Here is an 11,839-nt window from a genome sequence, read left to right on the forward strand (position 1 = left end):
ACTTTGTAGACCAGGCTGGCCTCGAACTCAGAAATCCACCTGCCTCTGCCTCCCGAGTGCTGGGATTAAAGGCGTGCGCCACCACACCCGGCTAGGTCAGCATTCTTGAAAAGATTGTTTTCAATCTGTATGTGCATTCATCAATTACATACACCCTACAGGAGCCTTAAACAGTTTGCATCAGCACTGATCAAGGTAATAAAAAATGTGAACCAGGCATCCTGCTACCCACAAATGAACACTAACATTTAAAACCAGAAATATAAACCCAAATTACTCTCTACTACTGGCTGCTGGCTTGCTGTTTCAACAGCATCATCAAGCCAGACAGTGGTGGCGCATGCCTTTAATTCCAGCACTTGGGAGGCAGAGGCAGGAAGAGCTCTAAGTTTGAGGCCAGTCTGGTTTACAGAGTGAGTTCCAGGACAGCCAGAGAAACCCTGTCTCGAACAAACCCCCCCCCCCCAATAGCATCATCAAAAAAGAAATAACATCTTTCTGATGACCAGGACAATTACTGCAAATGCTGGCTGACGTCCTGCACTTTATCAACCATGACTGCATGATTAAGCGTTTTGAGATAGGGTCTCACCACATAATTCTAATTGGCCTGGGAACTCACAAAGATCTATCTGCCTCTGACTGATGGGATGAAGTGTGTATGCCACTCACCACATCTGCTAAGTTTTGTGTTTTTGTAGTCCTGTGTCTGGACTGCACATATGCTACCACCAAGCTACACTCTCAGTCTTTTTAAAAGGATTTATTTATTTATTTTATGAAGTACATTGTAGCTGTTTTCAGACACACCAGAGGAGGGCATCTGATCTCATTACGGGTGGTTGTGAGCCACCATGTGGTTGCTGGGATTTGAACTCAGGACCTCTGGAAGAGGAGTCAGTGCTCTTAACTGATGAGCTATCTCTCCAGCCCTTTTTTAAAAAAACAAAAACATGTATATATATGTATAGTATTTTGCATCCATGTTTGCCTGCAGACCAGAAGAGGGCACCAGATCTTATTTGGGATCATCAGCCACTATGTGGTTGCTGGGGCTTGAACTCAGGACCTCTGGAAGAGCAGTCAGTGCTCTTAACTGCTGAGCCACCTCTCCAGACCTCTCAGTCCTTTTTTTAATATAAAACTTTTATTTTGGGACATGGTCTCAGTACATTGCTCAGGCTGGCTCTCAGCTTGTCATATTCCTGCCTCAACCCAAGCAGTTAGGATTACAGGCCTATACCACCAGACCCAACTAGAAAACTTGATTAGGTGTGGTAGTGCTGACCTTTAACCATAGCAGAGGCATGCAGAGCCCTGAGTTTGGCCAGCATTCTCCAGCTACATAGCAAGTTCTACATCGCTAGAGCTACAGTGAGACCCTGTCTACCAACTAACAAACAAATGAGCAAATAAATACGTCATTCCAAGGAAAAGCACCAATACTAGGTGTAATTGTTGGGCACCCACAGGCTACTCATCTTAGACTCCAGTCTTTCTGCACTGATTCAAACTTCATTCAAACTTTGTTTTTTGAGACACCCTGGCTTCCCTGGACTTAGCTTTATAGAGCAAGTTGGCCTTGAACTCAGGAGATCAGCCTGCCTCTGCCTCCCAAAACTGCTGAAATTAAAAGTGTGTGCTACCATGACCAGCAGGAAACCTTAATTTAAAAGAAGCTATCTTCACTAGTAATCAAAGCAAGTACAACAATAAATATGAGCTTCAGCAAACAGACAGCTTCCACTTACGGATCAATTGTGACTTTAATACAAGACATTTTTGGGTCCCTTTGTTTGTTATCAGCAGCATTAACTGTAAGAAAATAAAATACACACTTAGAAGACATTCAAGTGCTTTAAAACACATTAGCTCTATAATAAAGAAAACACACTCACAAGTAACAAAAGAAAATATGCCATTAACAAGGCCTTAGTTTACAGCAGTCTATTGAGACAGAACCACAAGCATTTCATGCTGACTTTGAACTTGCTACATGGCAAAGAACAACCTTGAGCTCTTGATCTTCCTGCATCTATCTCCTCAGCATCGGAATTAACACCTTGCTGGCTTATTAAAGCAACTTCTGTTCACAGTACTATTTCCAGAGCAAAAGTGAATTTTCTGGACTTTATTGGACTGCTTCTTTTTTTTCTTTTTCTTCTTTCTTTTTGAGGTAGGGTATAACTGCCCCAGAACTCACTATGTAGATCAAGCCAACTTTCAATCCAGACACTTACCCACCTGTGCAGGGATTAAAGGTGTGAGCTGCCACGTGCAGCCCAACCCCCCCCGCCCCCACTACCTCACTTCTAACCACTAACTACTTGAAATGACAGCCGCTATGTCTACAGAAGGTTTGCTATGAATGATACCTAGGACTTTTTTTTTTTTTTTTCCGAGACAGGGTTTCTCTGTGTAGTCCTGGCTGTCCTGGAACTCACTTTGTAGACCAGGCTGGCCTCGAACTCAGAAATCCGCCTGCCTCTGCCTCCCAAGTGCTGGGATTAAAGGCGTGCGCCACCACGCCCAGCGATACCTAGGACTTAACCAGTAGATCTTTATATCAAAATATTTACTTACCTAGAATCTCATCAAAGATTTTATACAAACCAGGAACAAAAGTGACTTCCCTGTAGTTAATGCCAACATCTTCATCGTAAACCCACATTTGCTAGAAAAGGCAAAGAAAGTTATTTTTATCTATCTATCTGTTTATTGTTTTGTCATTAACACTCTTAGCCTTTTCTTTTTTGAGACAGTGTCTCACTATGTAGCACTGACTGGCCAGAAACTGGCTACACAGACCAGACTGGCCTCAGAGATCCACCTGCCTCTGACTCCTGAGTGTTGGGATTAAAGGCGTGCACCAACACAACCAGGAGTGAAGTCTTCTAGAATAAATGTTGAAACACACACACAGTCTGCAGTATATACATGAATGATGGATTAGTTCCAATGACAGTAAATAAGTTAAAAAAAAAAATTAACCTGACAGAATATGCCATGGCAATAAAGCAAGCAAGCGCACTTAGCTAGTTTGGTTTTACCTGGGTCACTAACTCCACAGAGCCAATGTAGGTATCTGGGCGGAGTAGGATATGTTCCAGTTGTGTTTTTTTCTGATAGATTCTTTCAATAGACAATCTTTTCTTGCCATCTTCATTCTTCTTTTTGTTCATTAGCATATTTTCATTTACAGGCTAGGCATTAGGGAAAGTAAAAATAAACTTAATTTTAGCCACAAGTTTATCAGAAGTGGTCAACAAAATATCTGCAACAATGATAAAAGTCAATACACTATATCACCTACCCTGCTTGTAGGTACTGGTAGAGTTTACATAGTTTTGAACAAAGAAGTCAATTAAAATCCTTGTGATTAGGTTCTGTGGTTTGAGTATTCGTGATGCTGGGGATGGAACCCAAGGCCCGCTTTGCATGCACATGCTAGGCAAATGCTCTGACCACTGAGCAAAATCCCCAGACCGTTTTTTCACCCCCTATTGCTGTTTTTGAGAGTCCCATTAAATAGCTTAAGTCATCCTCCTGCCTCAGTCTCTGGAGCAGCGGCCATTTCAGGCCTGCCCCACTAGGTCTGGCTACAGATGCCCGTTTAAATAGGTATTTTAGTTCAGCAAATATGGACATTTCTGCCTTGAGTAATATTTTTTATGTCATCGATAAACTACACTCAACTTCTTCCATCTAATGGGAAACTATTTACTGAGTGCCGACAGAGGCTCGTGCGGGTTACAGATGGTGGTATCCACCCGTAGCAGTTGGGATACTAGCAATGCAAACCCTTGGCTCCATTCACATCCCGAAACTGGACTTTTTTTTCTTGAGCCACTCGGTCGGCCAGCTCCTCAATGGGAACTGCCATGCTCTGCACAGTCCGTGATGAGTTATTCAAATCACCCAGGGAAGTTAAGAGGGCCACTGAATTCGAGTATAAGCCGGCTGGAAGTCACACACAAGCCATTAGACTACAGACCGATCGCGGGACCAGTTGAACCTGCTCCCACAAACAATAAAAACACAACACTCAAGAACCCAGATTAGATTATAGATATCATTTCGGAAACAGCTTCACCCAGTCCACGACCCCTCAAGGCCCAGAAGATGGGGCTGACCGGATCCAGCCGGTCGCCGGCCAGCGCTCGGCCTAAGAACCTCAACTCTCGCCGCCAGCCGTGAACGCAGAGGCCACGTAAGGGCTCTGCCACCCGGCCCCAACCGCGAACTGTACCTGCAGCGGTGACAACTCCATGGTGACAGTCCGGAAGGGGCTCGAGAATCCTGAAAGCGACAAAACCAGTGGGAAACGCTAGGCGACCCGCGACCCGCGACCTGGACGTTCCCCTCACAGACGCTTGTCGGTTAGGAGAGCTTCCCTAGTTTCATTTGAATCTTTATCTAGCCCGCCCAAATCAGAGGAACCAATCACCGACTCGCTCTCATTGGCTCTGTTTGCAGTAACCAATCGTAGATAGTCTTTTATTCGAATAAAAGACCGCCTTTTCGAATGAACCAATTAGGTAAAGGAAGGCGGAAGAATCTTCAAAATGGACCAATGGCAATTGTTGGTGGGACTGACAGGAAATCTGACCAATGAGGAAGGTCCATGTGCTCTGAGAGGCACTCTGAAGAGAGGGAAGGCATTTTGGAAGTGCAAAGTGGTTGACTAAGCCGTCCTTCTGAATAAAACTAGAAACGGATGCTCATTCTTTATTTCAGATCTGTTGAGATTACAGAGAGTCTTAACCCTGCGATGAGTTTTCCTTTTTTTTTTTTTTCTGACCGAAGAAACAACGCCATCCCTCCCTCAAGGCTGGCTAAGGCAGCGGTTCTCAGCCTGTGGGTCGTGACCCTTTTGGGGGTCGCATATCAGATAGTTTACCTTACAACTCATAATAGCAGCAAAAAATTACAGTTATGAAGTAGCAATGGAATAATTATGGTAGCAGGGCACCACAACATGAGGCGCTATGTTGAAGGGTCGCAACCTTAGGAAGTTGAGAAGCACTGGGTTAGTGCTGGCAAAGTTCTGGCAAGTTCTTCCGCTTACGGTCTTAGGCTTCCACACACGAAGAGCATAGAGACGCCAGCAAAATCGCAAGCAGCGCTAACACTCCCTGTGGATCACCCCTGATACAAAGGTTCATTCATGCTTCTTCGGTGGAGCTGAGAGGCCCTCATGAGACGCGAACTTCTCCCTCAGTCAGCTGCTGAGGGAATCTACAAGAGCTCTTTATATTTGCCCTCCATGCATAATGCAGTCTAGAGCACCGTTCAATTTGACATAAGAGGTGGGGGCTTGGTGGGTTCTCGATGGAGGAAGCTTCACTTTCTTGTGCTAAAAGTAAAAATGATAGATATAAGCTGGTTGTGTGTGACGACACCACCCCTTTAATCCCAGCACTTGGGAGGCAGAAGCAGGTGGATCTTGGAATTTATGGCCAGCCTGGTCTACAGAGCAAGTTCCAGAGCAGCCAGGGCTACACAGAGAAACCCATTCTCTAACCCCACCACCACCCTAAAAAAAGCGCTAGCTATTATCAGCAAGGAATTTGGTAAATTTAAACATTTTTCCTTTCCAAAAGGCGCCCAAGATCAACCATTATTAAATAACTTCACGTGTCCAACGACTCTGCTGGCAACGTGAAAGAGAAGGCCAATGAAGAAATGTGGCCTGGCTGTGGGAAAACCAAAGGAGTAGAGTTTTAACCTTATTCTGATCCTGTCTTCAGTGTTTTTAGCCTTGTCCCGTGTGTTAATAAAGGAGGGTGATTTCAGTGCTCAGGGCCACTAGGGACACAGCAATTAGGACTTTTTTTTTTGGTGTTTTTTTGGGGGTGGGTAGGGTGGAGGTGGGTTGTTTTAAGACAGGGTTTCTCTGTGTAGTCCTGGCTGTCCTGGAACTCACTCTGTAGACCAGGCTGGCCTCGAACTCAGAAATCCGTCTGCCTCTGCCTCCTAAGTGCTGGATTAAAGGCGTGCACCACCACTGCCTGGCCTAGGACTTCTGTCCAGTCAGAAGACTGACCAGGTTATGGGTGCCAGAACCAGTGTGTCACTCTCTGCAGCTTTCCTTGATGTTGAGAAGCCAGGCATGCTACGGAAGGGAAGTCAGAGAGAGAGGGAGAGGGAGTAAGAGAGCAAGAGAATAAGAGTTAAGAGAGCAAGGGGTGGGGGGAGGGAAAAGCAGCTCTTTTTATAGTGGGCTGGGCTACCTTGTTGTTGCCAGGTAACTGTGGGGGTGGAGTCTTGAGTGAATACCAGGAGCATGGGGCATTACCAGCAGTGACCCGATGGCCACTCTCTGCAGGAGGCTGTGGGGGGCTGCAGCTGCGACAGGAGCCAGGGGCTCAGGACGTGTGGCCAAACTACCCTCCCATGAAGGCGGAAGTCACCGTCCACTAGGCCTCTGGGGTTCCAGGCCTGAGCTCCAGGAACTTACTCAGTAAATCAGGCTGGCCTTGAACTCAAGATCAGCCAGAACTCAGATCTGCCTTGAACTCAGATCCCCTGTTTTTATCTCCCAAGTGCTGGCTTAGTGTTAGATATTAAACCTAGCGTTTTCTCTGACCCGCCCCTTCTTCTCTTCTGCACACACAGCTTTTTTTTTTTTTTTTTTTTTTTTTTTCCCCTGCCAGAACTTCCACCTCCTAGGAGTCCTTTAGGGTCTTTTACAGGACTTGCAGGATCCACTGAGGGTGGAAGTAGGTGTACATGTCTCTGTTATCAATCTGGGGCACTCCTGGAGGAGGAGCTACCTTTCCTAACTGTAGGGGGTTGTGCAGAACCAGCCTGCCTCCATCTTAGGCTTTAAAGCCCATTTACAATAAAGACAAACTAGGCTCATTCCTTTTTATGATGAAACTTGTGTTTCTCAAGGATTGGGCTGTCCGCCACCTGTAACCTTTACAAATGGTTTTGCACTGCCTGTTCCAAGAATGGCAATCATGTTTTCATTTCAAAAAGTTAATAACGGGGGGGGGGGGGCGCGGGGGGCTGGAGAGATGGCTCAGCAGTTAAGAGCACTGACTGCTCTTCTGAAGGTCCTGAGTTCAAGTCCCAGCAACTACATGGTGGCTCACAACCATCCATAATGAGATCTGACGCCCTCTGTGGAGTGTTTGAGGATGGCTGCAGTGTACTTACACATAATAAATTTAAAAAGTTAATAAAAGCCGGGCGTGGTGGCGCACGCCTTTAATCCCAGCACTCGGGAGGCAGAGGCAGGCGGATTTCTGAGTTCGAGGCCAGTCTGGTCTACAAAGTGAGCTCCAGGACAGCCAGAGCTATAAAGAGAAACCCTGTCTCGAAAAACCAAAAAAAAAAAAAAAAGTTAATAAAAAGTTAATAACCATCTTGCGACCCTACCTTTGTTTCAAAAGGGTTGTTATGGCTGCCTTGCTGTGACTGCCTGTGATTCATCCACCTTGCGATCGTGCCTTGGTTCCAGGAAGTCAATATGACTCACTTGCTGTGCTTCTGTTCTGCTCCTGTAACCCCACCTATTTTGCCCACCAAATCCCCCATTTGGAAACCCCCTACCCATGAGCTATAAAAACCTTGTCTCCCTCACATACAAGGCTGACCCCTCAAACCCTGCATGCCCACGTATACAAATAAAAAGTTCGCCTTAATGAATTTGATCATGATGATTTGGGTTGGTGGTCTTTCTCCTCCCATCAATGACACTAACTGGCCGACTGAGTGGGAGCTTTGGACTCTTTTGCCCCTCTATTTCTCTCTGCCTGCCTCTCTCTCTGTGTATCCTCCTATCTCCCATTGACTGAGACCCAGGAGTTGGGTCCCCAGATCTCCTACAGAGCTCAGTCTCTGGGAGGCCTGCTCCAAAGGGAGATAGAGGACCACATACCTTGGAGAAGACTAAGGGAATTTCCACAGGGAAGTGACTCTGGACCATTAGCCCTCAATCTACTGAGAAGTTCCCTCTGGCAGGATGTATATACTCAACAACTTAGTGTCTAGGAATCACGAATGAGATCCCATAGTGTGCTGAGTTGTACAGTGTTTTTTGTTTGTGTTAGATTATTAAAACAGCTGTAGGGAGAGAGAAAGTAGAAGGAAGGAGATGCAAAGCTTAGGTGGGATCGTGTTTATTCATAGCCACAGTGACGGGGTGTCGCTATCACCCACATGTGTGGATAGTCAAGATGTCCACCGGAAGCCGGGCGTGGTGGCGCATGCCTTTAATCCCAGCACTCGGGAGGCAGAGGCAGGCGGATTTCTGAGTTCAAGGCCAGCCTGTCTACAGAGTGAGTTCCAGGACAGCCAGGGCTATACAGAGAAACCCTGTCTCGACAAAAAAAAAAAAAAAAAAAAAAAAAAAAAAAAGACATCCATGGGGGAAAATGTGGCTCCTTCTGGGGGCAGAAATGAGTTCCGAAGGCCACAAGGGAAGCTGGGAAGTGTAGTCTTTCAGCAGGGAGCAAGCATTCTTAACACTGAGAGGAGATAAAAAAAATGCAGGGCAGGGGTGTTATAAGCTGTTTTCTGCTGGAGGGTGTTTGTCAGAGAGGGCAGTTCTGAGTTCATTGAAGAGGGGCATCCTCTGGTCATGGAAGAGTCTCAACTTGATCGGCTACAGCCAGGTGGTGGTGGCATACTCCTTTAATCCCAGGACTCAGTAGGCAGAGGCACATAGATCTCTGTAAGTTCAAGGCCAGCCTGTTCTACAGAGTTCCAGGACAGCCAGGGCTGCAGAGAGAAATCCTGTCTTGGAAAACAAACAAGCCAAAAACCACAAAAAGAACAAAACAACCCAAAACTTGATTGGCTGCGATGGGCAGGCGAGGTGAATTACCATCCTGTATTCTTGAAGATAATGAAAAATAGTTATTAAAGAGCTGTCTTAGGTGCTGTAAAGAGATGCCATGGCCAAGGCGAATATTATAAAGAAAACATTTAACTGAGGCTGGCTTACAGTCATTCAGTCCATTATCATCATGGTGGGAAGCACGGCAGCATCCAGGCAGACATGGTGCTGGAGGAGCTGACGGTTCTATATCTTGATCTGAAAGCAGGAAGGAGGAGACTGGATGTGTTTCACACTGGGCTTAGTTCGAGCATTTAAGACCTCAAATTCCCACCTTCACAGCGACACACTTCCTCTAACAGGGCCACACCTCTTCCAATAAGACCATGCCTCCTAATAATGCCACTTCCTATGGCCAAGCATCCAAACACTTGGATCTATGAGGGCCATACCTATTTAAGCCACCACAGAGGCTAGATATAATTTGGTTACAGAGTAAAAGCAGAGATTTTTCCGAGAAGACTGGGGATGAGGGAGGAACAGAGGCAGGAGAAATGGGGAGAGTGGGTGATTCAGGGTGACAGTGACTGTGACATTACCAGGACTACTATGACACTGAAGTGAACTAACAGCAGTGGCAGGGAACTACAGCATCAAAGGAAGGGAACAGAAGAAAATAGAGGACTCATGCAAAGAATTATTGCTGGCCCAGGATGAAGGGAGGAAGGCCCCATTTCATCAGTTTCTCCATAGCATCTAAAAAGTCTTTTTGCAGACATATGAGAAGAAAATTGTTGTAGGATGAGAATTATTGGGGCAACGTGCCTGGGACATTTTGTTTGGGTATAGGGTGAAGTTTAAAAGACAGAGTAAAAACACCAATATGAGGATAAAGAGGTCGAATGACCCACAGGAGGAGGAGCCTGAGTGGGAGGGAACCAGAAGCATTTTGTCTGGTCCCGGTGTCTTTAGGCTCCATCTCAAACCAGTTAGGATTAGTCAGCATGGAAGCAGCATTGATAGTGGAGGAAGGCACAGGTCCTATCTGTGGCAGCACTCAGAGCTAGTCCCTTTCCATTGTGGAACACAGAGGCAGTCAAGGATTCCGACTGGTCCTGAAGGTTGTCAAACTGGTCTGAGCTGGTGAAACAGAGAAGTTAATCAATGCAAAGAAGGAGTCAGTCCAGCTGTTTTAGTTCTGAATCCTAAAAACACGGCCCAGGGTGGATAGAAGAGGGATGAGTTGGCCCCATTTGTCTCCCTTTTAGGGGTTGCCTGAGCTGCTTTCAGGGATTTTGGGGTGGGGGGTATTGGTCTCTAAGTAACAACTAACTCCTCCTCCTCCTCCTCTCCTCTCCCCTCCTCCCCCTCCTCTTCCTCCTCTTCCTCTCCCTCCTCCTCTCCCTCCTCCTCTTCCGCCTCCTCCCCCACCTCTTCCTCCTCCTCCCCTATCAGCCTCCACCTGATCCTTCTCAACAGTCTTACAGAGTGAATTAGGGTCCAGAATCATTGTTTTATAGATGTCAAAATTGAGGTCAGCCATACTGAAGAGGGGAGCTCACAGGGCATAGCTGATAAGGATGGAGCTGGCCTCGCAACCCTGGCTCTGACAGTGGGACACCAAGGTTCTCAATTTTACAGCTGGTGCATACAAGTCTGGGAGCAGCAGTCTTCTCTGTCATTGGCCCTCTGGGTTCCCTCTAGCATAGGGCCCAGTTTCTGATGCTCCTCTGGCACCGTGATTTGGTAGAATGAGACTCTGACTGCACAGATCTGGAAATTTGCTATCCCCAAACATCAAGTCTCTGGAGACACAGCAGGCTAACTAAGGCAGCGAGTGTGGTCAAGCTTCACGTACAATAGGCCTTGTTTCTGGGGCCACATAGTCTTGTCCCTCTGCCCTCAACCCTCCAGTTCCCACCTTCAGAGTATGGCTCCTTCTGTTAGGCCAAGGACAAGACTGCAGCAGAAGAGATTCCTGGTGTGTGAGGTGGGGAAAGTATTGGGTTTCTCTCTGAGAGACTGCCTCCCCACAGTTCGGCTTAGATCTGGGGTTCCAGGGCTGTGTCTTCAGCACCCTGACTGAGAGTATCAGAACTATCAGGTTGGCTCTATAGCTGGCTCATGGGGAAGACACATCAGCCTCGGACACAGGGACCTTGGTCATTGAAGTTCGAGGGTCAGGGGCTCAGTACTGACAGCATTGCCCAATGATGGAAGAGACACTGCTAGGTTTGAGGAAACACAAGGCTATGGTACCTCTGTGTGTGTATGGATGTGTGTGTGTATGTCCATGTGTATGCATCTGCATGTGTGTGAATGTGTATGTATGTGTGCACATGTCCATGTGCATACAAATCTCTGCTTATGTGTCTATATGCATGCATGTGCATGTGCATGTGCATGTATGTATGTGTATGTGCTCTTATGTGTGCATGTGTTGAAGGCTGAGTGTGAATGGAGTTTAAGCTCCATTGTCTATATGCATGCATGTGCATGTGTATGTATGTATGTGTATGTGCTCATATGTGTGCATGTGTTGAAGGCTGGGTATGAATGGAGTTTAAGCTCCATTGTCTCACAAATAGGTTAACTCACATTTAGTTGCAGTGACCTTAGGCCAGTCTTTTTACTGCCTGGTGTGCGTTTATATGGTTACCATGGTAACTATGATCACAATGGCTAATGTACTGACACCAACCCTCCCAGACACAGTGTCATCCCTGCAGTTTTGCCCAGTCCTCTCAGGCTGGGCTGACACTATCCCTCAGTTATAACCGAGGGCATTCGAAGATAGAGAGAAGGTATCACTTTGATAAATCTCAAAGCCAGTCAACAGCAAATCCAGGACCACATTAGGCATTTTGGCTTCTAACTCTTTTGGCCAGTCATGGTTAATATCACTGGACACTTACTATGTATTGGGTACCAGTTTAAGTATTTTATCAAGGGTTTTCTCTTTCTTTCTTTCTTTCTTTCTTTCTTTCTTTCTTTCTTTCTTTCTTTCTTTCTTTCTTTCTTTCTTTCCTTCCTTCCTTCCTTCCTTCCTTC

At 46.3% G+C, this 11,839-nt stretch overlaps 1 protein-coding gene across 1 annotated transcript in view; it reads right to left on the bottom strand.

Moving 5' to 3' along the window:
* Positions 1-4,373, bottom strand: part of Top2a (DNA topoisomerase II alpha) — a 32,855-nt gene extending 28,482 nt beyond the window's left edge. Inside the window, 4 exon segments of the mRNA XM_021175955.1 lie at positions 1,752-1,815; positions 2,584-2,674; positions 3,051-3,203; positions 4,250-4,373. Coding sequence (XP_021031614.1) covers positions 1,752-1,815; positions 2,584-2,674; positions 3,051-3,203; positions 4,250-4,270 — 329 coding nt within the window. The 5' untranslated portion in view covers positions 4,271-4,373.
* Positions 4,374-11,839: the final 7,466 nt, after the last annotated feature.

This window comes from Mus caroli, chromosome 11 (assembly GCF_900094665.2).
Source record: "Mus caroli chromosome 11, CAROLI_EIJ_v1.1, whole genome shotgun sequence".
Lineage (NCBI taxonomy): Eukaryota > Metazoa > Chordata > Mammalia > Rodentia > Muridae > Mus > Mus caroli.